The sequence below is a fragment of the Bufo gargarizans genome, chromosome 1 (assembly GCF_014858855.1).
Source record: "Bufo gargarizans isolate SCDJY-AF-19 chromosome 1, ASM1485885v1, whole genome shotgun sequence".
Lineage (NCBI taxonomy): Eukaryota > Metazoa > Chordata > Amphibia > Anura > Bufonidae > Bufo > Bufo gargarizans.
The window spans coordinates 319489686-319517657 of record NC_058080.1 but is presented as its reverse complement, the minus strand read 5'-3'; the positions used below and the strand labels follow the sequence as shown (position 1 = coordinate 319517657).

Here is a 27972-nt window from a genome sequence, read left to right as displayed (position 1 = left end):
TGTACAATACCAGAAGGTCGTTGTTAACAAATTGCTCCAAAAAGTTTCATCTGACAACCCTGGCAGCAGAGTCCATACTTCCTTTGGCAACCGATGAGGGGAGACGAGGGGAACACACAGCAGTTCCAACAGAGGCAGGGCAACATTCTCCAAGGCCTGGGACAGTTTCATGACACCCCGCCGGCACCCTCACCCTGATGCGCAGTCTAGTGTCACAGGGAGGGAAAAGTTTTGGAAGATGGTGAAGGAGTACATAGCAGAACATGTCAGCATCCTCAGTGATCCCTCAGTGCCTTACAACTACTGGGTGTCCAAGCTGGACACGTGGCACGAACTGGCGCTCTACGTCTTGGAGGTGCTGGCCTTCCCTGCCGCCAGCGTTTTGTCTAAGGGTATTTAATGCTGCTGGTGGCATTATAACAGATAAGCGTATCCGCCTGTCAACTGAAAATACTGACAGGTTGACTCTTACAAAAAATGAACAAGGCCTGGATTGCCCCAGACTTCTCGACTCCACCAGAGGAAAGCGGATAAACAAAGGCACTTTAAATGTGTTGTAAAATGTACTGAATACACTGTAGTCCCATGCACCCCTTCCAACACAAAAAAGGGTATATGGTGTGGGGATTCGCTCTGGTAGGCAGGTTAGTGGACGCAATATAGAGGCAATGGACCAGGTTATAAATCAATCTTCAGTGTTTATTCACACATATAACAGAACAGTCCCTTTTCAGGCTTGGCGCTTGTTCACACACAGAAAAAAAAGGCGGCCTGCTTGCCTGACACATGGCCTTCAGACCTCTGCACAGAGAGCTACCAAAACCACAGCGTCTCCACAGCTTCACTGTGAAGTGGAGGATAATCCAGTCAGCTGTAGTAGATATAGCCCTTATCTGCAACTTTCCTGATATTTCCTTGATACCTCTTGTTACAAACATATTTCCTTACCATGGCCACCGTAAAGGTTCCCCTCTTGTACAGTAGCGCTCTGTGGGCGTGCCCTCCAGCTGGCACAGCTCTCCGTGCGCCTTTTGCTGTCAGAGGAGAACGGAGCTCCGGCTCACCTCTGATTGGTGAACCGCACGGTAGCCATGCCTGGAGGTTGGGATGTTGGCCCTTTAAATTTTAATGAAAAAATCCAGCAAACCGCGAATACGTTGCGAAATACTAATCTTCTTTATTTTCTCATTGATATATTATTTCATATAAAGCGTTTCGGCATATAGCCTTTATCAATGGATACATGATATGATTCACAGTGACATATATATGCACATCAATCAAACAAAGTGACATAATCCACCCCCACATGGGCAGGAACAAAAAACACGAACCAACCCGCTTCTTAGTTTCACTATAAGCCCGGAACACATATACAGAGAGGATATCACAAAATCGAAAACAGAAGATCAGCGAGCAGATAGTGTATACAATAAAGGAAAAGAAAGAAATTACACAAATAAAGCAATTTGATTATGTATACATAATGCAATCTCATTATGTCGCGATTCAGACCTTTGGGATGCAATGTATCAAGGGTTTGTATCCAAAATGCTTCTCTAGGGAGTAGTTTTTTTTATATCACCTCCTCTCCTTGGTCTCATAACCTGCTCCAAAACCTGGAACCTTAGCTGAGACACGGAAAGTTTACATCTATCAAAGTGGTAAGGTAACGGCAAAAATAAATTCTTTGTCCTTATTGTGGACTTATGCTTGCATATCCTGTCCCTCACCATCTGCATAGTTTCGCCAACATATGCAAGCCCACATGGGCATTTGATCAATAAATCAAATTTTTGGACTCACAGGTAAAAAATACTTCAATTTTGAAAACCTTTCCTGTTTGGGGATGATATACCTCTGAACCCTTAATTATATGGGAACTTTGAAGACAATGTAGGCACGGAAATGTGCCTTTTTTAATTGTCCTCAATGTGCTCTGTCTCAATGTTTCCTTTTTACTCACTATATCTTCATGTACTAGTTTATCTCTGAGGCTGGGGTTCTTTTTATTACAAATCAGTGGTAGATTTTTAAATTCCTCCACATTAGGATACGCGTTGGTTAAAATATTCCAATATTTCCTAACTACCCTATGTATACTCGCATTGTGAGGATGAAATTTATGTATAAACGCAATGCGTCGTTGTTTATTCCCTCGAGTACCTTGAAATGGGGAATCATCTGGCCCTTTAAATTTTGGCGCTCACGTGGCTGCGTACGGCCACCCTAGCGCCGATGCTCCCATCAGAGCGTCACTGCAACAAGTCAGGTAGTGACTTACTATTATTTATGCCTCATGTATTAGGCTGCTGAGGAAGTGCCAAGTGTATGTTGGCACAGAAACGTGTTAAGCCATTCCTAGTGTATGTCTCCTAGGATTAGGGACAAGCTGGATATACCAGATGCCAGCCACGCTAATTTAGCTTAGAGACAGCCTTGAATGTGTCCTAGAGAGCACACACGCTTACCATATCTAGGACCAGATTCTGGTGGGGCACTATCAGCTTGGATGAGCTGGCCACTAGATAGTTCTGTTAGGAGGAGCAGTGTGATCGGGCAGGTAATAATACTGTGGGGTTGCTACTAGGTGTCATTAGTACATTACGAGCACACCACTGAAGTCCAGATCCATAGGTTTCACTGCGTGGTTATATATAGTCTACACACCAAACAGTGTAACCCCTCCTTAAATCCTGTGTTGTATTTATTAGAGTGGGTTGTATACCCCAAGATTTTAGAGATATTTCAATAAAATTATCCTTAGTTTTTAACGTTCCCATCAGGCTTAGTTATATTCAACACAATTCTCACTATGATGGCACACTGGGTGAACGTTGTGGAGGCCGGCACCAGACTTGCCCTCCACTATCCTCGTTAACAGAAAGTGTACTCATTCTAATAACAGGGGTCTCTTAAGACTGCTGTATTGTTATTTATAGTCACTACCTCGGGAGTGGGTAATTGCCGCGAGCCTGCTGCCTTCCTTGGACGCTTGTGCTTTAATAACTTGTCCCACCCTCTCTGGGTGGTTCACAATTAGGAAAAAAAAAGGGAAAGGCAACAACAGCCAATGAGATTTCAGCCATTGACCTCCCTTGGATGTGGTAGCCCTTTCTCAGGCTCCCTTTCCGGAATCTAACCCCGATTCCCCGTTACCCATGATCACCATGGTAGGCGCAGAAAATAACATTGAAAGTTGATAGGGCAGACATCCAAATGGATTGTCGCTGTCACAGGGACGTGCAATCGCCTAGAGGTTATCTAGAGTCACCAATGCGGCAGCAGGCCCTCGCCCCTAATGTTTTAGATGGTCAAATCAGCAGGCCCTTGCTCCAAATGTTTTTGAGGGTCACCATCAATCATCATTTTTCAAGGGTGTGTATGATGCCCTCCTTTATGTGTAACAAAGGGTGTTTTGGAGTGTCGGTTCCTTGTAATTTTTAGCAGCCCTTTTACTTAGTGCATTGGCTTTATTAGTGTAGGAGTCCCACTACCTGAACTATTGTACCACAATGTAAATGAGTTCACCACAAACAAAACAATTTAGTATGCAAGTTCTTGAACACAGCTGCAGTCCCAAAAACAGGAGCAGGCCCACACTTCCATAAAATTCAAATAAAACACATAGGTATGGGTCCGCTCTAATTGTTTTCCCCTAGAGGAATGTTCACAAGCAGTCACTCTCCTGGAGCCGTCTCTCCTTACTCCTGGCTTTTGGCTTTCTCGATCCCTGAACCGACCGGCAACAGAAACCTTTTCTTCCTTCAAAAGCACATAAATACTGTATAGTATAGACGAAGCTGGTAGCGAAACCCGGGTCGGGCAGAGATGCACAAAAACTTTGTATATGTGATGTGGCAAGAAATGGTCTTGTAAGTACAATAAAAGCACTGTGAACCAGTTTCTTTGCGGGTCTGTACTATATTTATCTCCTTTTGAAGGAATAAAAGGTTTCTGTTGCTGGTCGGTTCAGGGATCGAGTAAGGAGAGACGGCTCCAGGAGAGTGACTGCTTGTGAACATTCCTCTAGGGGAAAACAATTAGCGCGGACCCATACCTATGTGCTTTATTTGAACAATGCGAATGAGGCCCGCCATTATGTGATATACAGGTTGTATCTGAGTACCTCTTCCTTGTAATTTTTGGCAGCACTTGCACTTTATATACAAGTAAATATACAGGAAAGAATGTTTTTTAACAATTTTTCCTCTAAAAGTTATTTTTTGGGGGGTTTTGTGCGTATTATTGTCAGTCGGTAAAAGTGGTGTACTACTTGGACAACATGGTTCCCAAGATGGGAGTCCAAGATGCATCGAGACATCCTTCCTATGCTGTTCCCGAACCATTTTGGTGGTGTTTCCATCAATTTCTGACCTTTTCCTATGAACCAGAAACCCTCCCCTCCTCAGAACAGGGGGTGCCTGGTTTAATGCTGGGGTTCTCCCATTGACTTCCCAAGCATCCAGATGTGTTCGGCCAGAGCACCCGAGCACTTTGGTGCTTGATCAACACTAGTGATAACTAATAATAGGCAGCTCTCCCCCTGTATTACTGGATAGGGTGCTCGTGTCTATCTGATTCACCCAATCTAGAGAATTATATAGTATTAATAAAATTTAGACAGGCACTCACACAATTGGGACCAGTTTGAGATTCTGTTTTTAAATTTATTTGATTGACCATATATCAAAAACATAATTCATAATAAAACGTAATTAATTTATAATAAAATTATTCATAAAATCCCTAGTGATTATACTATACTAGCTGTATATTTTAGTACTTGCTCACAATAAAATGGGTATACCGTATTTATTTAGTGTGTGGCTGTCAGAGCATTCGCTACTGCCACACAGAAAACAACAACCCAACACTTACACATAAAAATAAATAATCAGCTGTGTTAATAACTATTCATATAATAATTCTTGACACACAAATGACAAGGTCGTTAAAATGTACACACATATAATCTGTGAAAAAAATGTGAAATATATCTTAGGGAGTAGTCCTATATATTGTGCACAAAAAAATACACAAACAATATTTATGCTCCTTTTGGTGCTATGTTTGCATCATCTTATATATCTGGTTCAATTACAGTATTTGTTCAAAATGTATTGTTTTTCAGTGATGTTAGTCAATGAATTCTGCCTTAGAGCTTACTCACAATATATTGTCTGTATTTACCGATCGTGGCGTCCCACATGGTAATCAAATGTTAGAGGCATACCTCATTGCTTCCTTATTATGTGAGGGAATTGTAACTTGCCGCTATAATGTAGCGGCTTCAATCTCTCCAAGCCCGGCGTCCCACGTGATCGGGTTCTTTCGTGCAGCAGGTGGTTTGTCCGACTCACCCTATTTTGCCGCTTCTTTCTTCTATATGGAGATCGTGACTTGCCGATATGTTTTAGCAGCCTCGCTATCTCCAAACCCGGCGTCCCACGTGGTTAGGTTCTTTGCTGTAGCTGGGCAATTCACTTGGAAACAAGAGTGCTATATTTCACAATAGCTCTGGTACCGCAGCACCTCTTTCAGTTAATAGATATTGGTGAATGAATTATCATTTGTAGACAGGTTCTGAAACACCAAACGCATTTCGGAGTGTACACTCACTCCTTCATCAGTGGTAGAACCTGCTATAGTGCTCCTCCCTTTATATATCCATCCTATTAAAAATCTGAAATGGATCCCAAAAATAATTGACATCGCTCCATGCAGCTATGATGCGTTTTTTCTTATACTTGTGCGTTGTTTTTCTCCATTGTTGCCATTTGATGCAAGAAGTAATCATTATAGATTATTTCTATCATTCAACCATTTACTAAAAATATTAAGCAAAAAATGATAAAATACCAATCTTATCCTCTTTCAAATACATATACTTTTGCGACAATCTAAATTAATAATGGTTAAAAAATTATACATAGAAAATCTAAATTAATAATGGTACCTTAAAAAACTTATACATAGAAAATATTATACATAGAAAATATTATACCCAGAGGACATTATTAATTAATTTTTCTCCTCTTTCCCCCATTTTGTAATTTTCCGATTTTCCAATTTATTGCATAAAATTCTAAATGAAGTTCAAGATGGGGGCCTCTGACCAAGGGGAAGGGGGGTCACAGCTTGATAGCAAAACAAGACTGCGACCCACCGTCGGTGAAGGGCACCCATCCTACTTGACTACAGAAAGCCTGTGGTGGTCTAAGTGACCAATTCCATTCAGAACAAATAGATTATCTAACAGAGGGCGTTCAACCCACAACTATTTTTATTTTGAGGCTGACTATTATCTTCAAATCAGATGTACCGCAATGGGCACCAGGTTTTCCACCAGTTACGCCAATTTATTCATGGGAGTACCAAAACATCACCCCTAAACTGGGGGCGGACCTGGTGCTATGGTATAGGTACATTGATGATGATATTTTTATTTGGCACAAAAGTGAATCAGAACTTCATTTATTTTTAGAAGAAATCAACAGAAATTAAAATAATTTGCAATTTTACATCAAATATTAATCAATCATGGATTGAATTCCTGGGTCTATTAATTACAATAGATAATAAATTAATTTGCAGAACTTATCAGAAGCCGGTGAGTAAAAAGAGTTATATTCTTTTTTTCTAGCTGCCATCTTACGAGATGGCTTCTCAATGTGCCTATAGGGCAGTTTCACCCTATCAAGCGAAACTGCACCTCTAACGAAACGTTTTAAGAAGAATCTCGAATAATGCAAGAACATTTATTGAGAAAGGACTATCCATCTAAAGTTGTAGAGACATCTTTAGCAAAAGTTAGGACAATGAACAGACAGTCCTTTTTTACAACTGAGAATGAAAAATAAAAAAACAAACATGAAGAAGATATTATACGTCTAATGTTACCTTTTAATACACAGTATAAGCAAATAGAACGCATTATTAAACGCCATTGGCATTACATTCTCAGTGATAAGGTAGTTGGACCCTTAGTTCCTACAATCCCACAAATAGTCTATATTAGTGCCCCCAATTTAGGATTAAAGGAAGCACCTACAGTGGAACCTCAGAAAAAAGAACAATCTATTCATAAATGGCTGAATATTAGTGGATTCTACAAATGTGCAAAATGCAATAGCTGTAAAAGTGCAATATTTCCCCCCCAAAAAAATAAAAAAAAATAAGCTCCACATAAAATGAATTTAAACATTAAATAAAAAAGTTTTTAACTTGCAGTTCTACTAACGGTATTTATATTATTCAATGCCCCTGCCATAAACAGTACATTGGGAGGACAAAAAGAACTTTGAAAAAGAGGATAGCTGAACATCTAACCAATATAAGGATTGGATATGAGAAACATTCACTGTCAAAGCACTTTAAGGACCACCACAACATATCCAGGGGGCCTTAAATTTGCAGCTATAGAAAAGGTGGAGAGACCCAGGAGAGGAGGAGATAATATCTCCAGAATGTCAAGGCAGGAATCGAGGAGAATCTTCGATTTCAACACACTTTTCCCGGCAGGCCTAAATTCTGATCTATAACTTTTCGGCTTTCTGTAGTCAAGTAGGATGGGTGCCCTTCACTGACAGTGGATCGCAGTCTTGTATTGCTACCAAGCTGCGACCCCTCCCCCCTCCTTGAACTTCATTTTGAATTGTATGCGATAAATTGGAAAATTGGAAAATTGCTAAAGAGGAGAAATATGTATTAATAATGTCCTCTGGGTATAATATTTTCTGTGTATAATAAATTCTATGTATAATTTAGATTGTCGCAAAGGTATATGTATTTGAAAGAGGATAAGATTGGTATTTTATAATTTTTTGCTTAATATTTTTAGTAAAAGGTTGAATGATAGAAATAATCTATAATTATTACTTCTTGCATTAAATGGCAACAATGGAGAAAAAAACAAGTATAAGAAAAACACATCATAACCGCATGGAGCGATTCCAATCATTTTTGGGATCCATTTCGGATTTTTTATAGGATGGATATATAAAGGGAGGAGCACTATAGCAGGTTCTACCACTGATGAAAGAGTGAGTGTACACTCCGAAATGCGTTTGGTGTTTCAGAATCTGTCTACAAATGATAATTCATCCACCAATATCTGGTAACTGAAAGAGGTGCTGCGGTACCAGAGCTATTGTGAAATATAGCACTCTCGCTTCCAAGTGAATTGCCCATCTACAGCAAAGAACCTGACCACGTGGGACGCTGGGTTTGGAGATAGAGAGGCTGACGATCTCCATGTGGGAGAAAGAAGCGGCGAGATAGGGTGAGTCGGACAAACCGCCCACTGCACGAAAGAACCCGATCACGTGGGACGCCGGGCTTGGAGAGAGTGAAGCCGCTACATTATAGCGGCAAGTTACGATCCCCTCACATAAGGAAGCAGTGAGGTATGCCTCTAACATTTGATTACCACGTGGGACACCACGATCGGTAAATACAGACAATATATTGTAAGTAAGCTCTAAGGCAGAATTCATTGACTAACATCACTGAAAAACAATCAATTTTGAACAAATACTGTAATTGAACCAGATATATAAGATGATGCAAACATAGCACCAAAAGGAGCATAACTATTTTGTGTGTATTTTTTGTGCACAATATATAGGACTACTTCCTAAGACATTTTTCAAATTTTTTCACAGATTATGTGTGTGTACATTTTAACAACCTTTGTCATTGTGTGTCAAGTATTATTATATGAATAGTTATTAACACAGCTGGTTATTTATTTGTATGTGTAAGTGTTGGGTTGTTGTTTTCTGTGTGGCAGTAGTGAATGCTCTGACAGCCACACACTAAATAAATATGCTTATTTGTGAGCAAGTACTAACATATACAGCTAGTATAGTATAATCACTAGGGGTTTTGTGAATAATTTTATTATAAATTAATTCTGTTTTATTATGAATTATGTTTGATATATGGTCAATCAAATACATTTTAAAAACAGAATCTCCAAGTGGTCCCAATTGTGTGAGTGCCTGTATAAATATTATTAATTCTATGTTTTTTTTTGTTTTTTTTACAGAACCAAATACCATAGTGCAGGACAAAAGACTGCCCCTACAGACTCACATACCACAGTGCAGCACAATATACTGCCCCAGCAGCTCAAAATACACCTTTATATGCTGCTCCTCTGTGGTGGCCGGCACCAGCTGCCATGTTCTCTCTCCCTCCTCCAGCTGTCTCTAAGATTTGGAGATGGGGGCTGAGTAGGTGAGCCGTAGGCGACAGCAGTGAGCCAGCTCTATTAACAGCATACTACCTGCCAGTACTAAAAAACACACAAGACAATGCAGCACCACATACCTCTTACAGCCAAATATGTCTCCTGTGATGTAGATGTTCTCTTTCCTTATCTTCTCCATTCTGCCAAGACAACCATTACAAATTAAATCAGCCGCATCTCATCTCTGCAGTTTGTTACCTAGACTATGTTAGATTTCTCACTTTTCCCTCAGCCTCCCCAAATTCTCAATTCAACTCCCCTTCCTGATGTCCCACCAATGTCTTCTTGCAGCCACCCCAATACTTCACCCGCTGTGTTCTTCAATTATCTAAGTTACTATACTGATGAAAAAAGTGTTCCCAGTATTAATAATGCCCCCTAAAGTGCTTCCAGTAATCATTATGCCTCCTATAGTGCCTCCAGTAATAATAATCTCCCCTAAAATGCCCCACTAATACTCCCCCATTGTGCTTCCAATAATAATTCCTGTACAGTGTCCCCAGAAATAGTGTCCCCTAATATGCCCCTGTAATAGAAATGCACCTACAGTGGCTCCAGTAATAATATCCCCTATTTTACCCCCAGTAAAAATGCCATTATCGTACCCAAGTATAACAATGTTCCCTAAAGTGCCTTCAGTAATAATGTCCCACTATAGTGCCCCAGTATTAAAATGCACCCAGTGGCTCCATTAATGGTCTGTATACTTCCCCATAAAAAAAATGCACCTGTAATGCTCTCCTATAATGCCCCACTATTAAAATGTCCATACTGCCTACAGTAATGCCCCCTATAGTGCCTCCATCAATGCCCCTTATACTGTCCCCACTATTTAAAATTCCTTTGAGAGTGCCCCCTATAGTGCTGCCAATAATGTCCCTCAGTGCTTCCCCCACACAGTAATGTCCCCCACAGTGCCCCTTAAGTATTTATGTAACCAATAGCAGGCCGCACTGCTGACATGCACCCTTTGCATCACGGGTGACATTACACGTGATGCAAGGGGGCAGATGATTGTCACGGTCCGCTATTGGCTGTACCCCCCGTCACCGGATGTTGTGATTTGCACGATGAGGAGATGCAGTGACTGCTTTGGAGGGATTTGGTAGGACACAGCCATCGGGGACCAGGTAAGTAGTCTCTGTATGAGAGGCACGGGCATTGTGGGGGTGTGGCGGGGATTGGTTACCGGTTTGCATAACCCCTGAAATGCAGTTAAGAAGTCAAGAGAAGAGAGTTTGTGCTGTGGAGATAACACACATTTATGGCTTCTGGATTCCACAGCCCTTAGCTTGATAGAAAAAGTCTTCAGACTCTATGTCGTTCCATTGTGACAGATTTTATTTTTGTATTAGGGTCTACACCCCACAGTGAGCATTGTAGAAAGTTTTGTGAGAATTGCACCCCTCGGCTAAATTTGAACTATAATTGTTGCTAGCTTGGAAAGTGCCCCATGAAGCTCCTGGAATCTACACCATGAGTCAGCCACAAGTTTGTTTGAAATAGTGTGAGAACTGTGCCTCCAATACTCCAAGAAATAGTTTGAACTGCACTGACTTACTAATTTCCAAAACATCGATTTCCTGTCTTGCACCTCAAAAACACCAATATCATGGGTCCTGCCTTCACATCCAGGTCCTGCCTTCTAACAGGCAGGACCTGGATGTGCCCCCTATTCACTGTGCACAGTCCAGAGAGCGCTAGAGCTCGACGACCGACACCGTGAGTAATATCACCATCTGCCTCTACTACCACCCCTATCCTCTCCCCTCATGACTTCCATCTGAGCAGTTGCATTAGTCGATGCCATGAAGCCTATAACCAAAGTGTTCTCCTCACAGATTATACCCTGCACTTCTCCTTAAAGGGATTCTGTCACCTCCCCTAAGGCAAAAAACGATTTAAAAGCAGCCATGCAGCACAGCTTACCTGGATTAGGCTGTGCTGTTCAATCTTGAAATCCGTCCAGCAGTTAGTTCAAAAAACGAGTTTGATCAATGAGGAAATGCGTCCTGAAGGTGCCCAGAGGGGCGTTTTTTTCTTCTGAGAGAGCCCAGTCCCGCCCCTTTTTCAGTGCCCAGCCCGCCTTCCTTTTACTTCCTAACCGCCGCCCCCAGCCTGCCACAGCCTCTCCTGCCTCTCCTCCCCCTGCTGACTGAGGGAAGAGCGAGCATCGGACGTCACTGGGCTCGGCGCATGCCCAGTGACGAAGATGAAGCTGCCGCCCTCAGTCTCCTGATGATCGCACAGGCGCAGCCCTCAGTGGGTACTGCGCCTGTGCGAGACTTCGTTCGGCAAGAGGGAGGGGGAGGAGAGGCAGGAGAGGCTGTGGCAGGCTGGGGGCGGCGGTTAGGAAGTAAAAGGAAGGCGGGCTGGGCACTGAAAAAGGGGCGGGACTGGGCTCTCTCAGAAGAAAAAAACGCCCCTCTGGGCACCTTCAGGACGCATTTCCTCATTGATCAAACTCGTTTTTTGAACTAACTGCTGGACGGATTTCAAGATTGAACAGCACAGCCTAATCCAGGTAAGCTGTGCTGCATGGCTGCTTTTAAATCGTTTTTTGCCTTAGGGGAGGTGACAGAATCCCTTTAAACTGAACACTAGACAGCTGCAAGAATTGCTAGACCAGGCCTGAAACCTAATATCCAGTCCTGGGCAGTGAGGCCTGTGACCTATGTTTCTCCTGGAAAAGAAGCAGGAGCCCAAAGCTAGCTTAGCTCCTCCCTCCTTTCAGAAGATTTTTCATAGAAAAGATAGATTCTTGTTCCAGCTGGAGTAGTATACACCCATAACATATTTAAAGAAACATTACCACTAGTCTTAGCAAGAAAAGGTAAACGGTGCTAAAAACATTGCAAATTACAGAGCATGTAGGAATTTGCTAAGACATATCAAACGGCACAAAATATTAACTATTCATCCACTAATAGTGTCCTAGTGGGCATTATTGATGGACAACTGAGCAGTAAAAATAGATATGTGCCTGGCACTTAGTTGCAACTTAGGCTGGTTTTACACAGTGTCTGTGAAAAATGCTGTTTTAAAGGCAATTTCGTAGGGTTTTTGTGTATTTGCAGCCGTATGTTAACTATTTAATGAAGTATAAGACACATTATACACTGCCTTGCAAAAGTATTCACCCCAACCCCTTTACTTTTTGTGTATTTTGGCGCCTCACAACCTGGAATTAACTTTGAGGACTTGCATCATTTAATTTACAGAACATGCCCACAACTTTGAAGATGTTTTTTTTTTTTTTATTGTGAAGCAAACAACAAATAGGACAAAATAACAGAAAAAGTAAATGTGCATAACTATTAACCCCCCTGAAGTTAATACTTTGTAGAGCCACCTTTTGCGGCAATCACAGCTCCAAGTCGCTTTGGATAAGTCTCTATGAGTTTGTCACATCTTACCACTGGGATTTTTGCCCATTCCTCCTTGCAAAACTGCTCCAGCTCCTTCAAGTTGGATGGGTTGAGCTTGAGAACAGCAATCTTTAAGTTTGACCAGACTTTCTATTGGATTGAGATCTGGGCTTTGACTAGGTCATTCCAACACATTTACATGTTTCCCCTTAAACCACTCAAGTGTTGCTTTAGCAGTGTGTTTGGGGTCATTGTCCTGCAGGAAGGTGAACCTCAGTCCGAGCCTCAAATCACGCACAGAGTGGTACAGGTTTTGCTGAAGACTATCCCTGTATTCAGCCTGTATTTAGCAGCATCCATCTTTCCCTCAACTCTGACCAGTTTCCCAATCCCGGCTGCTGAAAAACATCCCCACAGCATGATGCTGCCACCACCATGTTTCACTGTGGGGATGATGTTCTTTGGGTGATGTTTTGGATTTGCTCCAGACATAGCGTTTTCTTTGATGGCTGAAAAGTTTCATTTTAGTCTCCACAGACCAGAGCACCTTCCTCCATACATTTTGGGAGTCTCCCACATGCCTTTTCGCAAACTCACAACGTGCCTTATTGTTTTTAGCTGAAAGTAATGGCTTTCTTCTGTCCACTCTGCCATAAAGTCTAACTCTATGGAGCGTACGGCTTATTGTCGTCCTATGCACAGATACTCCAGTCTCTGCTGTGGAACTCTGCAGCTCCTCCAGGGTTACCTTAAGCCTTTGTGCTGCCCCTCTGATTAATGCCCTCCTTGCCCGGTCCATGAGTTTTGGTGGGCGGCCGTCTCTTGGCAGGTTTGCTGTTGTGCCATGTTCTTTCCATTTGGTTATGATAAATTTGATGGTGTTCCTGGGCATCATCAAAGATTTTGGATTTTTTTTTTATAACCTAACCCTGACTTCTCAACAACATTGTCCCTTACTTGTTCAGAGAGTTCCTTGGTCTTCATGGCAGTGTTTTGTTAGTGATGCCTCTTGCTTAGGTGTTGCAGCCTTTGGGGCCTTTCAAAAAAGGTGTGTATATGTAATGACAGATCATGTGACACTTAGATTGCCCACAGGTGGACATCATTTCACTAATTATGTGACTTCTGAAGGTAATTGGTTGCACCAATGCTTTTTATGGTCTTCCTAAAAAAGGGGGTGAATACATATGCACATGCCAGTTTTCTGTTTTCTATTTGTAAACAATAGTTTTATTTATTTATTTATACATTTTTCTTATTTCACTTCACCAACTTAGACTATTGTGTTCTGATCCATCACATAAAATTCTGATTAAAAAAACATTCAACTTAGGCTTCATGCACACGACCGTTTTTTTTTTAAGGCCCGCAAAAACGGGGTCCGTAGGTCCGTGATCCGTGACCGTTTTTTCGTCCGTGGGTCTTCCTTGATTTTTGGAGGATCCACAGACATGAAAAATGAAAAAAAAAATCTAAGTCAAGTTTGTTATTGAAATGATAGGAAAAAACGGACACGGATCACAGACGCAGATGACAATCTTGTGTGCATCCGTGATTTTTCACGGACCCATTGACTTGAATGGGTCCGTGAACCGTTGGCCGTGAAAAAAATAGGACAGGTCATATTTTTTTCACGGCCAGGAAACACGGATCACGGATGCGGCTGCCAAACGGTGCATTTTCAGATTTTTCCACGGACCCATTGAAAGTCAATGGGTCCACGAAAAAAAACGGAAAGCGGCACAACGGCCACGGATTCACACAACGGTCGTGTGCATGAGGCCTTAAGGCTGTAATGTAACAAAATATGAAAAACGTCAAGGGGGTGAATACTTTTGCAAGACACTGTATATAAGCATTTTGTTTATTTGGCATTTTCTTGGTAAATGTCTGGGTGTGGTGGTATTTTCTAGTATATTTGCCTATCTCTAGGACCATCAAAAGATCTAGTAAGAAAAATACTATGAAAAGTGTTCAAAATTCATAATGTACCAAGAATTTTAAATGCATGTGAAGAAGCCCTGAAGAGATTGTCCCATGACTTAGTTTTACAACAAAATGTGACTAATCCTAAAAGCCTTTAGGAAAATGTTAATGCTTTAAAGAGATTATTCACCATAGGGACCTTGTCTGACCAGTGGTGTGAGAATCATAGTTACCTCATCACCTGCTCCATCCCTCCCTCTCAAATGGCAGCGGTGAAGCCAGAAACGCAGCAGTGGGGATCAGCTATGCATGACTCCCACCACTAGTCCAGCCATACTGGGGGGTCTGCAGAAAAGGTCCCCAGGGGTTAACATCCCATTTAATTCTATGTGTCTTAATAAATATTCCAATTTTTCAGATGCCGGAATATCTGTGTCTCACGAAACATCAGCGACAACAAAAACATCACAAGCCACTGTAAAATCTACATCCAATACTGTAAAAACTACAGGTAAGGGATTAAGACTATCTTAATACTTATTCTTATTATTCCTTAATATTCCATATTTCTAACATCCAAGAATGGTATGCTAGGCGATGTTCGTTCCAGAAATTAGCTGAAGTCGGGTGTTTTGGATCCAAGTAAAAATTATATCCCAGACTAAAGAGGTTCTTTACTTGGAGAAGGTATAAATACTCAAATGTAAAGAGACAGAGGCAAATAATTTCAACTACCCCTGGACCACCCATTGACTATAAATGTCTGGGCAGTCCGCACTATGTTCTGGAAGGACATTTCTGAACATCCTTGCAGATTTAGCAGTTGTACTGAGCGACAGATATAGATTAAATATTTAACCCCTCCGCTACCAGCGCCGTACATGTATGGTGCCGGAGCGAAGTGCAAACATGGCGCCTGCTCTTGCGTGCAATGGGCGTCATGGCCGGTGGGTCTCTGCTGTTTCAAACAATGACTGCAACCAGCAATAATGCCAATCGCGGTCATTAAAGCCTTTAGACGCCGTGATAAAGTGAGATCACGGCATCTAAAGGGTGAAAAAAACACTTCTTAGCTGTATCCTATGCGGCCAATGTGGATGCCGGTAATTGAATTCAATGTGCTGGGTCTCTCTGAAGAGACCCAGGGTATTGAAGCTGAAATTCTTATTTTAGCCAGCAGGTGGCAGGCCAACATAAGAAATGACGAATTCTGTATAAATAATGGATCTAAAAGATCCATGATTGTTCAGAATAAAAAATAAAATAAAAATTGTAGGCTCAAATACGAGCTTAAAAATTGTAAAAACAGGTAAAAAAAACTTGATATATACATTTTTTTGTTTATATCACCCCCTTTAAGTAGAATTAAAAAATAAATACATACATAACAAAAAATATAAATATCATGGGCATTAACGCGTCTGAAAACGCCTGTACTATTAAAAATATAAAAATATTTTTCCAATACGGCGAATGGCATAATGGAAAAAAGGGTCAAATGGCTAATTTGCCATTTTTTCATTGCTTCTCTTACCATTCAGAATATGGTGATGTAAATATATTTTTTTTCAAAGTTGAAATGAATTTTTACACTATTTTTTTTAACTTTTTTTTTTCGGTCTGTGCATGCGCAGACTGGAAGGACGGATCCAGCATTCCGATATTTTGAATGCCGGATCCGGCACTTATACATTCCCATGGGAAAAAATGCTGGATCCGGCATTCAGGCAAGTTTTTTGGGCCGTAGATAAAACCGTAGCATGCTAATTATCTTTTGCCCGATCAGTCAAAATGACTGAACTGAAGACATCCTTATGCATCCTGAATGGATTACTCTCTATTCAAAATGCATGGGGATATATCTGAACAGTTCTTTTCCGGCATTGAGCCCTTTTGCCGGAAAAGAAAAACACTAGTGTGAAAGTACCCTTAGGCCTCTTTCACACTTGCGTTGTCCGGATCCGGCGTGTACTCCATTTGCCGGAATTACACGCCGGATCCGGAAAAACGCAAGTGTACTGAAAGCATTTGAAGACGGATTAGTCTTCAAAATGCGTTCAGTGTTACTATGGCATCCAGGACACTATTAAAGTCCTGGTTGCCATAGTAGGAGCGGGGCAGCGGTATACTTACAGTCCGCGCGGCTCCCGGGGCACTCCAGAGTGACGTCAGAGCGCCCCATGCGCATGGATGACGTGCCATGCGATCACGTTATCCATGCGCGTGGGGCGCCCTGACGTCACTCTGGAGCGCCCCGGGAGCCGCACGGACGGTAAGTATGCTGCTCCCCGCTCCCCACTACACTTTACCATGGCTACCAGGACTTTAGCGTCCCGGCAGCCATGGTAACCATTCAGAAAAAGCTAAACGTCAGATCCGGCAATGCGCCGAAACGACGTTTAGCTTAAGGCCGGATCCGGATCAATGCCTTTCAATGGGCATTAATTCCGGATCCGGCCTTGCGGCAAGTCTTCAGGATTTTTGGCCGGAGCAAAAAGCGCAGCATGCTGCGGTATTTTCTCCGGCCAAAAAACGTTCCGTTCCGGAACTGAAGACATCCTGATGCATCCTGAACGGATTTCACTCCATTCAGAATGCATTAGGATAAAACTGATCAGGATTCTTCCGGCATAGAGCCCCGGCGACGGAACTCTATGCCGGAAGAAAAGAACGCAAGTGTGAAAGAGCCCTTAGACATTAAAAACCTATACATATGTGGTATTGTTGTAATCGTACTGACCCAGAGAATGGAGGGCACAGGTCAGCTTTGCTGTAAAGGGAATGCCGTGGGAATAAAACCTGTAAAACCGTGGAGGAATTGAAATTTTTTTCTAATTCCACCGCATTTGGAATTTTCTTTCTGCTTCCCACTATATTGTATGCCATGGGGCATTAGACAGTACAACTGTCATGGTCTTTCCTGTGACAGGGGTCAGAAGATCTAGGAGACTGGCTGCACGTGATGTGATCTGACAGCCTCTTTGGTTTCACTTGTTTCTGTGTTGTTGCTGGTTATGACCACACCTCTTGTCTCAGGTTTAGCTTAAGTGGTCATTCCAACTCCTCTATTTAGTCTGGTTTTACCCATCATGCTATGCGGTTGGTGTTTGGTTCTCCTCTGTGTTACTGCTCGTCTGCGTACTTCGTAGTTAAGTGTCTTTTCCCTATTTCTAGTTTGTTATATTCCCCTATCTTTCGGAATTAGGCCTGAGGGAGTATCTGAATTTAGGAGATGGGCTATGGATAAGGAGTTGAATAATCCAGCTCTCCGTAGCCAAATCTGTCAGGGATTATCTGAGAGGCTAAAAGACATGTTGGCCTTTCACAAAATCCTGAGTCATTAGAGGCGGCTATGTCGCTTTCTGTACATATGGATAGGCGCCTGAGAATGAAATATAAGGTCCCTCACTCTCAGAACGAACTAGCATATAACATGTCGGCTTCCTCTGACACCTTGGGTAGAGAGACTCCTGAGTTTATGTCTGGTGATGAACCTATGCAGTTATGGGAAGCTACCCCTGGGCCTGCTTGCAAGAGTTTTAGTCATAAGAAGGGAGTATGTTTTTTTCTGTGGAAAAAGCAAACATTTTGTTAATGTTTGTCCTTATGTTTAGCTTCAAGTTGAAAAAATAAAATAAAATACATCTTACTCTTGGTGGTATTGGTGGGGAGTCATAGAACTCACTTTTGTATTTACTGGTAGTACCCGGTTTCTCCTGTCTGCTGAGGTGTACCTAGAGTACAAAACAGTTGGAATTGAAGTGGTTATTGACAGTTGAGCAGGGGTTAACCTAGTTGATGGTCAGTTCATCCATTTGCATAGGTTGTCAACAAGTACATTAGAGAAAAATATTTTGGTGTTTGCAATATACCACCACCAGCACCACTTACTCAGAAATGTTTGTCACAGATGGTGCTGGACATCCGTTTAAGAGTGGGTGATTTTCATCAGGAATCCATTTCTCGTTTTGTGCTGGAGGGCCTGCCTGCTCCGTTGGTTCTGGGTTTACCATGGTTGAGCCAACATAATCCTACCATTGACTGGCAAGCGAGACAGATTCTTGATTGGAGCGACTAGGGCATGGACAACTGTCTTAATACATCGTATTCTGTCTTGAACACTAAAGCTGTTCCCTCATTCATTTCAGATTTTTCGAATATATTTTCTGAGAGTGGTTGCCAGGGTTTTCCCCCACACCGGGAATTTGATTGTCCTATCAATCTTATTCCCGGAGTGAAGTTACCCAAATCTAGGTTATATAAGTTTGACCTAAGAGGGGCATAAAATCTGTTCAGGATCAAGGAAGGGGATAAATGAAAGACGGTGTTTAATACCCCTGAGGGTAAATTTGAGTCTGGTCATGCCGTTTGGGTTAACTAATGCTCTTGCGGTTTTCCAGCATTTTGTTAATGATATCTTTCATCATCTGGTGGGGAGGTTTGTTGTTATGTACCTGGATGACATACTTATTTATTCTCCAGATATGGAGACTCATCAGGTTCACGTGAGATAGGTGTTACAGATCCTAAGAGAGAATAAATTGTATGCTAAGATGGAGAAGTGTCTATTCGCAGTTCAGGAAGTGCAATTCCTAGCTTACCTACTCTCATCTTCAGGTTTTCGTATGGATCCAGAGAAGGTCTGTGCTGTGTTGGACTGGGATCGACCCGAAAATCTTAAAGCGCTTATGCGGTTTTTTGGGTTCACCAACTACTACCGCAAATTAATTTTGAACTACTCGACTGTGGTTAAACCTTTAACGGACATGACAAGGAAAGGTTTGATGTCTCAGTCTGGTCCGATGCGGAATTACAAGCTTTTTCTGCGGTGAAGGATTATTTTGCTTCTGCTGCTATACTCGTGCAACCGGATGTGTCGCAGCCATTCATTGTGTAATTTGAAGCATCCAAGGTAGGGGTAGGGGTAGGAGCAGTCTTGTCGCAGCGTCCTTCACCTAGTAAATGGCACCCATGTGCATTTTTCTCTAAGAAACTCTCGGCTGCAGAAAGGAATTATGATGTGGGTAATAGAGAGTTGATGGCCATTAAGTTGGCTTTTGAGGAGTGATGTCATTGGTTGGAAGGAGCAATTCATCCTATTACTGTGCTTACTTATCACAAAAATCTGGCTTACCTGGGGTCGGCTAAACGACTGAACCCAAGGCAGGCCAGATGGCCGTAGTTTTTTTTACCAGATTTAATTTCATCGTCACCTATCGCCCTGGGGTTAAGAACGTCAAGGTTGATGCTTTGTCGCGTAGCTTTTCTGGGGGGGAGGTGATTCAGAAGATCCTTGTTCGATATTGTCTGAAGGGGTAGTTATATCCGCCCTATATCCTGACCTTGAGGCAGAGGTGTTGGAGGCCCCGGGAGATGCACGAGATTCTTGTCCTCCAGGGAAGTTGTTTGTTCCTTCTGAATTACGTCACAAGGTGTTCGAGGAACATCACTGTACGGTTCTCACAGGACACCGTGGTAGCAGATCCACTGTCAATCTCATCTCTCGTAGATTCTGGTGGCCGGAGTTACGTAACTGTGTTAAGGACTATGTGTCTGCTTGCAGTACTTGTGCACTTGCTAAAGTGATACATACTCGGCCTTCCAGATCTTTACTTCCATTGCCCACCCCTTCCCGACCTTGGACCTAAAATTCTTCAGGAAAAACTGTGATTTTGGTGGTTGTTGATCGCTTTAGTAAGATGGCCCCCTTTATAGCATTGCCAGGTCTACCTAATGCTAAAACTCTTGCACAAGTGTTTGTCGATAACATCGTGAAAATTACATGGTATAACTTCTAATGTGTCTAATTGGGGGACTCAATTTGTTTCCAAATTCTGGAAGGCGTTCTAAACTCGTCTGGGGGTACAATTGTCCTTCTCTTCGGCCTTTCATCCTCAGTCGAACGGACAGACTGAAAGCACTAATCAGAATCTGGAGACTTATTTGAGATGTTTTGTCTCTGAGAACCAAGAGGAGTGATCTTTATTCTTGCTGTTAGCTGAGTATGCCATAAATAACCACAGGAGTCCACTGATAAATCAACGTTCTTGGGGCATATGGGTTCCACCTGCAATTTGGCAAATTTTCTGGTACGGAGACTTCTGGTATACCTGAAGAGGAGCGATTTTCCTCTTCTTTATCATCTATTTGGCAGAAAATTCAAAATAATCATTAAAAAAAAGGGCAATAATTATAAACGTATGGCTGTCAAGAGATATATAAATGGTCCGGACCTGGGTGATTCTGTGTGGCTGTCCACAAGAAACATTCAGTTGAAAGTATCTTCTTGGAAGTTGGGTCCAAGGTTTATTGGTCCATATAAGATCACTGCCATTATTAACCCCGTAGCCTTTCGTCTTGAACTTCCTCAGGCTTTGAAGATTCATAATGTGTTCCATAAGTCATTGTTGAAAAGATGTGTCGAACCTGTTGAACCGTCCTCCTTGCCTCCCGCTCCTGTCATTGTGGACGGTAATCTGGAATTTCAGATCGCAAGGATAGTGGACTCCCAAATTATCTGTAGATCCTTCCAGTATCTCGTTCTCTGGAAGGGTTATGGACCAGAGGAGAGGATGTGGGTTCCAGCGGCCAACATTAATGCTAGTCGTCTGGTGAAAGCCTTTCACAGAGCTCATCATAAAGTCAGTCCTGGGAGGCCACACGTAGAAGGAAGGGGGGTACTGTCATGGTCTTTCCTGTGACAGTGGTCAGAAGATCTAAGAGACTGGCTGCACATCATGTGATCTGACAGCCTATTTGGTTTCACCTGTTTCTGTGTTGTTGCTGGTTATGACCACACCTTTTGTCTTAGGTGTAGCTTAAGTAATCATTCCAACTCCTCTATTTAATCTGGTCTCACCCATCATGCTATTAGCTTGAAAGCTTCTTTCTGGTTGTGGAAGTGCTGGTGTTTGGTTCTCCTCTGAGTTCCTGATCTTCCGCGTACTTCGGAGTTAAGTGTCTTTTCCCTATTTCTAGTTTGTTGTATTCCCCTATCTTTTGGAATTAGGCCTGAGGGAGTCTCCTGTTATAGAAGTCAGGGCTTGGTTTAGGGATTCACAAAATGGTGACCTTTAGCCTTTCCCTAGTTTGATTCGCCGAACATGCGAACATATGGAGATATTCGCGCTCGCCATATTCTTTTACATTGTGAAGAACTTTGACCCATGACACATCCATTAAATGGTACAGGACAGCCAATTGAGACGTTTCAGCACATGGACATACCCCCTACCTTATAAATAAACCTGATCTGGCCGCCATTTTACATTCAGTGTTTTGCCAGTGTAGCAAGAGGTTGCTGTGTGGAGCTAATAGGGCCACAAAAGTCTTTTTAAGGACTGGTATAGGTGTGCTATCGATAGGTGTGATACACAGAGGGGTGTGATATACTTATAATATACTTTTATAATGAGTCAAAAACACATAGATCTATATAGTGATCACCTGGAAGTCAGGGGCCTAGGGGCTAAGGGCTTACTAGGGCCATTTGTATATAGGGTAAGGTTCCGGACGGGGTCGCTCTTATCAGGGCGGGTGGTCTGTGGTTAGGCTATCAGGGCCAGAATAGTATTCCCCTGTAGGGCAATATCAGGGACAGTTCTTTGCCCACCCTGTTCTTTAATACCACATCATCATCTAGCCCAGGGATAGATGTTTTTTGCTTTCCCTCCGGGATTCATGGATGTCCACTGGCACCCCCCGGATTGTGGTAGGACATATGGTTTCTGATTTGGTGCCGCCGAGCACTTGTTATTGTCTACCACATCTATGCTTTTTGCTTACATTTAATAGTTTAATTTATTTTCATTTTGAAGAATATCTTTTCCATTCACACATCCGCAAAATGGGTCCGCATCTGTTCCGCAATTTTGCGGAACGGGTGCAGACCCATTATTTTTCAATAGGGCTGGAATGTGCTGTCCGCATCCGCTTTTGCGGATCCGCACTTCCGCATCCGTGCTTCCGTATCCACAAAAAAATAGAACATGTCCTATTCTTGTCCGCCATTGCAGACAAGATTAGGTATTTTCTATTATAGTGCCGGCGATGTGCGGTCCGCAAATTGCGGAATGCACATTGCCAGTGTCCATGTTTTGCGGATCTGCAAAACGCTTACAGACGTGTGAATGGACCCTCATAGTAACATTATTAAAGGTTACGTTTTATCTTTATGTATATTCTAATGGATTGCCTTCCTTGTACAATGTTATAATATACTTTCTATGTTAGAAAGTATATTATAGTGCATTTGTATTGTGCGGCAGTTGTGTGCGGTTCTGCTGCGATACTGCAGGTATATAGAGGGACAAGTGTTATTGGAACAAATAATTTCTACTGGTGTGATATACCAGTCATCCCCCCGAAAACCGATTGAAGCGGGGTGTTATAGACCAATATAATTTCTTTATAGTGCATTTGGGTACTGTATAGTGCATTTGCACATGTGCGTACGCAAAAATAATATTGCCGATATTTTGCATTGAAAAGAAATAATGAATGGAGATCGCAAATTTGAATAATATATCTGGTTTGTCACTGTCCATGTTGTGGGACTATTTGTGCACTTCTAGTAATTATTTTTTGGCTGCAAATATGAGCTGAAGGTTTTTCAGGTTCGCCTGCCATTAAAATAAATGGGACCCGCCGCAAACTTGTGGTTCGCGAAAATTTGATCGCGTACGCACGATCGCAAAACATCCCAGCAGATGTTCGTCCATCACTATTTACCATCCACACAGCGCCGTGACAACAGCTTGTCCCACAAAAAATAAGCCCACATACAGCTATTAAATGGAAAAATAAAAGTTATGGCTCAAGAAAGATAGGGAACAAAAATGAAAATACAAAAACAAAAAACCCTCTGGTATCCTAAGGCTTAAAGAGATTGCCCAAGAGTGGCATTTAGAGATGATGCCCCCTCGGTTGTTGACATGGGAATGCCCGAGACATGCAATGCTTGAGGAGGAGTGATGAAGTCAGAATCCAATAGGGATTAGGTAGGTGTGACTCCCAACACTGGTCCAGCGACACTGGGGGGTCTGCAGAAAAGATCCACAGGGGGAACCACCCCTTTAATTCTATGTGTCTTAATACATTTTCCAATTTTTCAGATGCCAGAATATCTGTGTCTCACGAAACATCAGCGACAACAAAATTAACACCACAAGCCACTATAAAATCTACATCAAATACTTTAAGAACTACAGGTAAGTGATTATCTTAATACTTATTCTTATTATTCCTTAATATTCCATATTCCTAACATCCAAGAATGGTATGCTAGGCGATGTGCGTTCCAGAAATTGGCTGTAGCCGGGTGTTTTTCATTAACTACCACTAGACTACCCATTGACTATATATGTCTGGACAGTCCGCACTAAGTTATGGAAGGACATTTCTGAACATCCTTGCAGATTTAGCAGCTGTACTGAGCTACAGCTATAGATAAAATATTTAACCCCTCCGCTACCAGCGCCGTACATGTACGGCACAGGGTCGAAGTGCAAACATGGCTCCTGCTCGTGCATGCAGCGGGCGTCATGGCCGGTGGGTCTCCGCTGTTTCAAACAGCAGAGACCTGCGGCCAATGACCGCAACCAGCAATAATGGTGATTGCGGTCATTAAAGCCTTGAGATGCTGTGATCAAGTGAGATCACGGCATCTAAAGGGTGAAAAAACACTTCTTACCTGTATCCTATGCGACCAATGTGGATGCCGGTAATTGAAGAGACCCAGGGAATTAAAGCTGAAATTCTTATTTTGGCCAGCAGGTGGCAGGCCAACATAAGAAATGAGCAATTCTGAACAAATAATGGATCTAAATGATCCATGATTGCTCAGAATTAAAATAAAAATAATTTTGTAGGCTCAAATAAAAGCTTCAAAATCTTAAAAAAAGTTTAAAAAAATGTAATATATAATAGTTTTTAAAACATATAAAAGTTAAAATCTCCCCCCTTTCCGTAGAATTAAAAAATAAATACATAAATAACTAAAAATATATACATTATGGGCATTACCGCGTCCAAAAATGCCTGTACTATTAAAAATATGAAACATTTTTCAATACTGCGAATGGCTTAATGGAAAAAAAGGTTCAAAATGGCTAATTTACTATTTTTTCATTGCTTCTCTTTCCAAAAAACAGTGTAATAAAATGTGATCAGAAAGTCACACAAACTCCAAAATGGTATGAATAAAAACTACAGATTGTCCCGCAAAAAATGAGCCCCTACACAGCTCAGTTATGGGGATCAGAATATGGTGGTGTGATATTTTTTTTCAAAACTTCAAAGTTTACATTTATTTTTACTTTATTTAGACATAAAAAACTATACATATGTGGTATCGTTGTAATCGTACTGACCCAGAGAATGAAGGGCACAGGTCATCTTCGCTGCAAAGGGAATTCCGTGTGAAAAAAACAACACATAAAACGGTGGAGGAATTGCATTTTATTTTCTCCAATTCCACCTCATTTGGAAAGAAAATTCCCACTACATTGTATGCCATATTAAATATAGCATTCGACAGTACAACTTGCCCCACAAAAAATAAGCCTTCAAACAGCTATGTGAATGGAAAAATAAAAGTCATGGCTCAAGGAAGATGGGGAATGAAAATGCAAAAACGAAAAAAAATCCAGTATCCTAAGGGTCATTGCAGACGAGCGTAATGCTGCCAGTGTTATCCAATACATTCCAGAACTGTAAATCAATATAATGCTATGTGATCCCCGGCTGCGCTGGAAGTTCAGGCCAGGAGTTGCGCTGCGGACTCGCAGTGTGAACAAACTCTCGTCTGCAAGTGTCCTAAGGCCCCCTTCACATGAGTGTCGTGGGTGAGGGCCGGATGCGTTCAGGATGCATCACTCGCGAGTAGGCACGCAATTGCAGTCAGTTCCGCACGAGTGCAATGCGTTTTGCACGCGCGTGAGAAAAAACGGAATGTGATAGCCAGACCCGAACCCGGACTTCTTCACTGAAGTTCGGGTTTGGGTTAGGTGTTCTTTAGATTTTATTATTTTCCATTAAAACATGGTTATAATTGAAAATAATAGCATTCTTTAATACAGAATGCTAAGTATAATGTCAATTGAGGGTTGGCAAACAGGCTGTTTTTTAAACAGCCTGTTTGCCAACCCTTTAAACAGCCTGTTTTCCAACGCATTTCACTGTCAGATTTTTTATACTTTTTAAAATGAAAAAACAGAGGAGTGGCAACACAGTTTGTATTATGTTAAACAATATATATCTCTTATATATATAAAAATGAGTTTCTGTCTGTCTGTCTAGACGTTCTTTATGTGCGACCAAACGACTGGAGCGATCTTCACTAATTTTGGCACACAGGTACATCAGGTGTCCGGGAAGGTTTTAGATCGGGTCTCAGCTCTCTAGGATGTACCGTTCCTGAGATATTCCCAAAAAATGAGCCCCCCAATACAAGCCTGCAAGTCTTTCTCTTCAAATACCAACTGCTATAAACACAGTTTTACTCCAGGTTTCCATAAAAACCCAGACATTTTTCTTTACTGCTTAAAGGGGCGGTCACTGTGAAAGTCACTGCTAAAGGGCCGGACACTGTTAAAGAGGCAGTCACTGTGAAAGTCAATGTTAAAAGGGCGGTTACTGTTAGTCAATGTTAAAGGGGCGGTCACTGTGAAAGTCACTGTTAAAGGGGTAGTCACTGTAATAGTTACTGTTAAAGGGGCTGTCACTGTTAAAGGGGAGGTCACTGTGAAAGTCGCTGTTAAAGGGAAGGCCACTGTGGAGGTCTCTGTTAAAGGGGCTGCTTAAAAGGCCTTAAACTGATCACCAGGCCCGCAATTTAATTAAGGTTTTGGAATCGATAAGCCCAACTTGCTTTTGTGGGCTGCAATCTACATTAATCTGCAGGTGAACGTCATATAGCTCCACAGATTTGTTTCCATCTGCATCTTTCTAAACAATCTGTGGCCTTAGTCTTATATCCACTCAGTCATTGTGCCACTATGTGGCCTCTTCATGCTGCCTCTTCATGCTGCTATCTACACAGAGTCACCTTGCCACTCATTTTTTTTACCATGCTGATGCTGCTTTATAGGCCTTAAACTAATCACCAGGCCCACAATCTAATTAAGGTTTTACGCACAAAACCAAAGTAAAAAAAAAAAAACGATTTTATAGGGAAAATTGATTGAAAACATCCTTTCCTGTATATTTACTTGTAAATAAAGTGCAAGTGCTGCCAAAAATTAGATGGGTACTACCCTCTGTAGCTGAGGCAAACGTCTCCTCCTCCTCCTCTTCAGCCTGCAATTCGCGCTGAGAAGACGAACTGAGGGTGGTCTGGCTATCATCAACCTGTGTAATGTCTTCCCCCATTTCCACCTCTTCCACATGCAAAGCATCGTCCTTCATTTTGAGCAGCGAGCGTTTGAGAAGACACAGAAGTTGGATGGTGACACTAATAATAGTGTTATCTCCGCTCACTATCTGTGTTGATTCCTCACAGTGGTGTAAAACCTCACAGAGGTCAGACATACATGCCCACTCCTCGCTTAGCGGAAGCTGAAAAGGCGACCACCATGTTGCAGCTAGTATTCCACAACTGCCCTCTGTCGCTCACAATGCTTGGCCAACATGTGAAACGTGGAGTTCCAGCGCGTGCTCACAACAGGCGGTGAGCTGGCAATTTCAAGCGCTACTGCAGCATTGACAGACCGGCTTAAGCTGTCGGTGACTTGCGGAAATGTGCACACATGCGGCGCACCTTCACTAGAAGCTCAGGCAAATTAGGGTATGTTTTTAGAAACCACTGAACCACAAAGTTAACGACGTGGGCAAGACATAGGATGTGTCTAAGGTTGCCCAGTTCCAAAGCCGCCACCAAGTTACAGCCATTATCAGACACAACCATGCCTGGTTCTAGGTTGAGTGGCGAGAGCCACAGCTCAGTCTGGTCTCTTATCCTCTGCCACAGCTCTGCGGCGGTGTGCTGTTTATCAGCTAGGCAGATCAGCTTGAGCGCGGCCTGTTGCCGCTTCCTCACTGCAGTGCTACACTGCTTCCAGATACCGACTGATGACTGACTGGTGCTGCACATGGATCATTTTGAGGTGGAAGTGGAGGAGGAGGAGGAAAAGGAGGAGAAGTGGGGATTGGAGCCACTAACATAGGTGGTGGCGGAAACCCTGATGGAATTGGGGCCTGCAATCCTTGGTGTTGATAGCATCTGTACCATCCCAGGGTACGAGTCGCTCCCGGCCTCCACAACATTCACCCAGTGTGCCGTCATGGAAAGTTAGGCCCTGGCCAAAAGCACTTGTCCATGTGTCCATGGTTAAGTGGACCTTCTCAGTAACTGTGTTGGTCAGGGCACGTGTGATGTTAAGGGACACATGTTGGGGTAAGGCTGGCATGGCACACCTTGAAAAA

The 27972-nt window shown here is 42.3% G+C and overlaps 1 protein-coding gene across 1 annotated transcript in view; it reads left to right on the top strand.

Moving 5' to 3' along the window:
• LOC122928480 overlaps positions 1–27972 on the top strand; it is a 187745-nt gene that overhangs the window by 79383 nt on the left and 80390 nt on the right. The window contains exons 3-4 of the mRNA XM_044281355.1: positions 14969–15061; positions 23664–23759. Coding sequence (XP_044137290.1) covers positions 14969–15061; positions 23664–23759 — 189 coding nt within the window. The remainder of the gene's footprint in view (positions 1–14968; positions 15062–23663; positions 23760–27972) is intronic.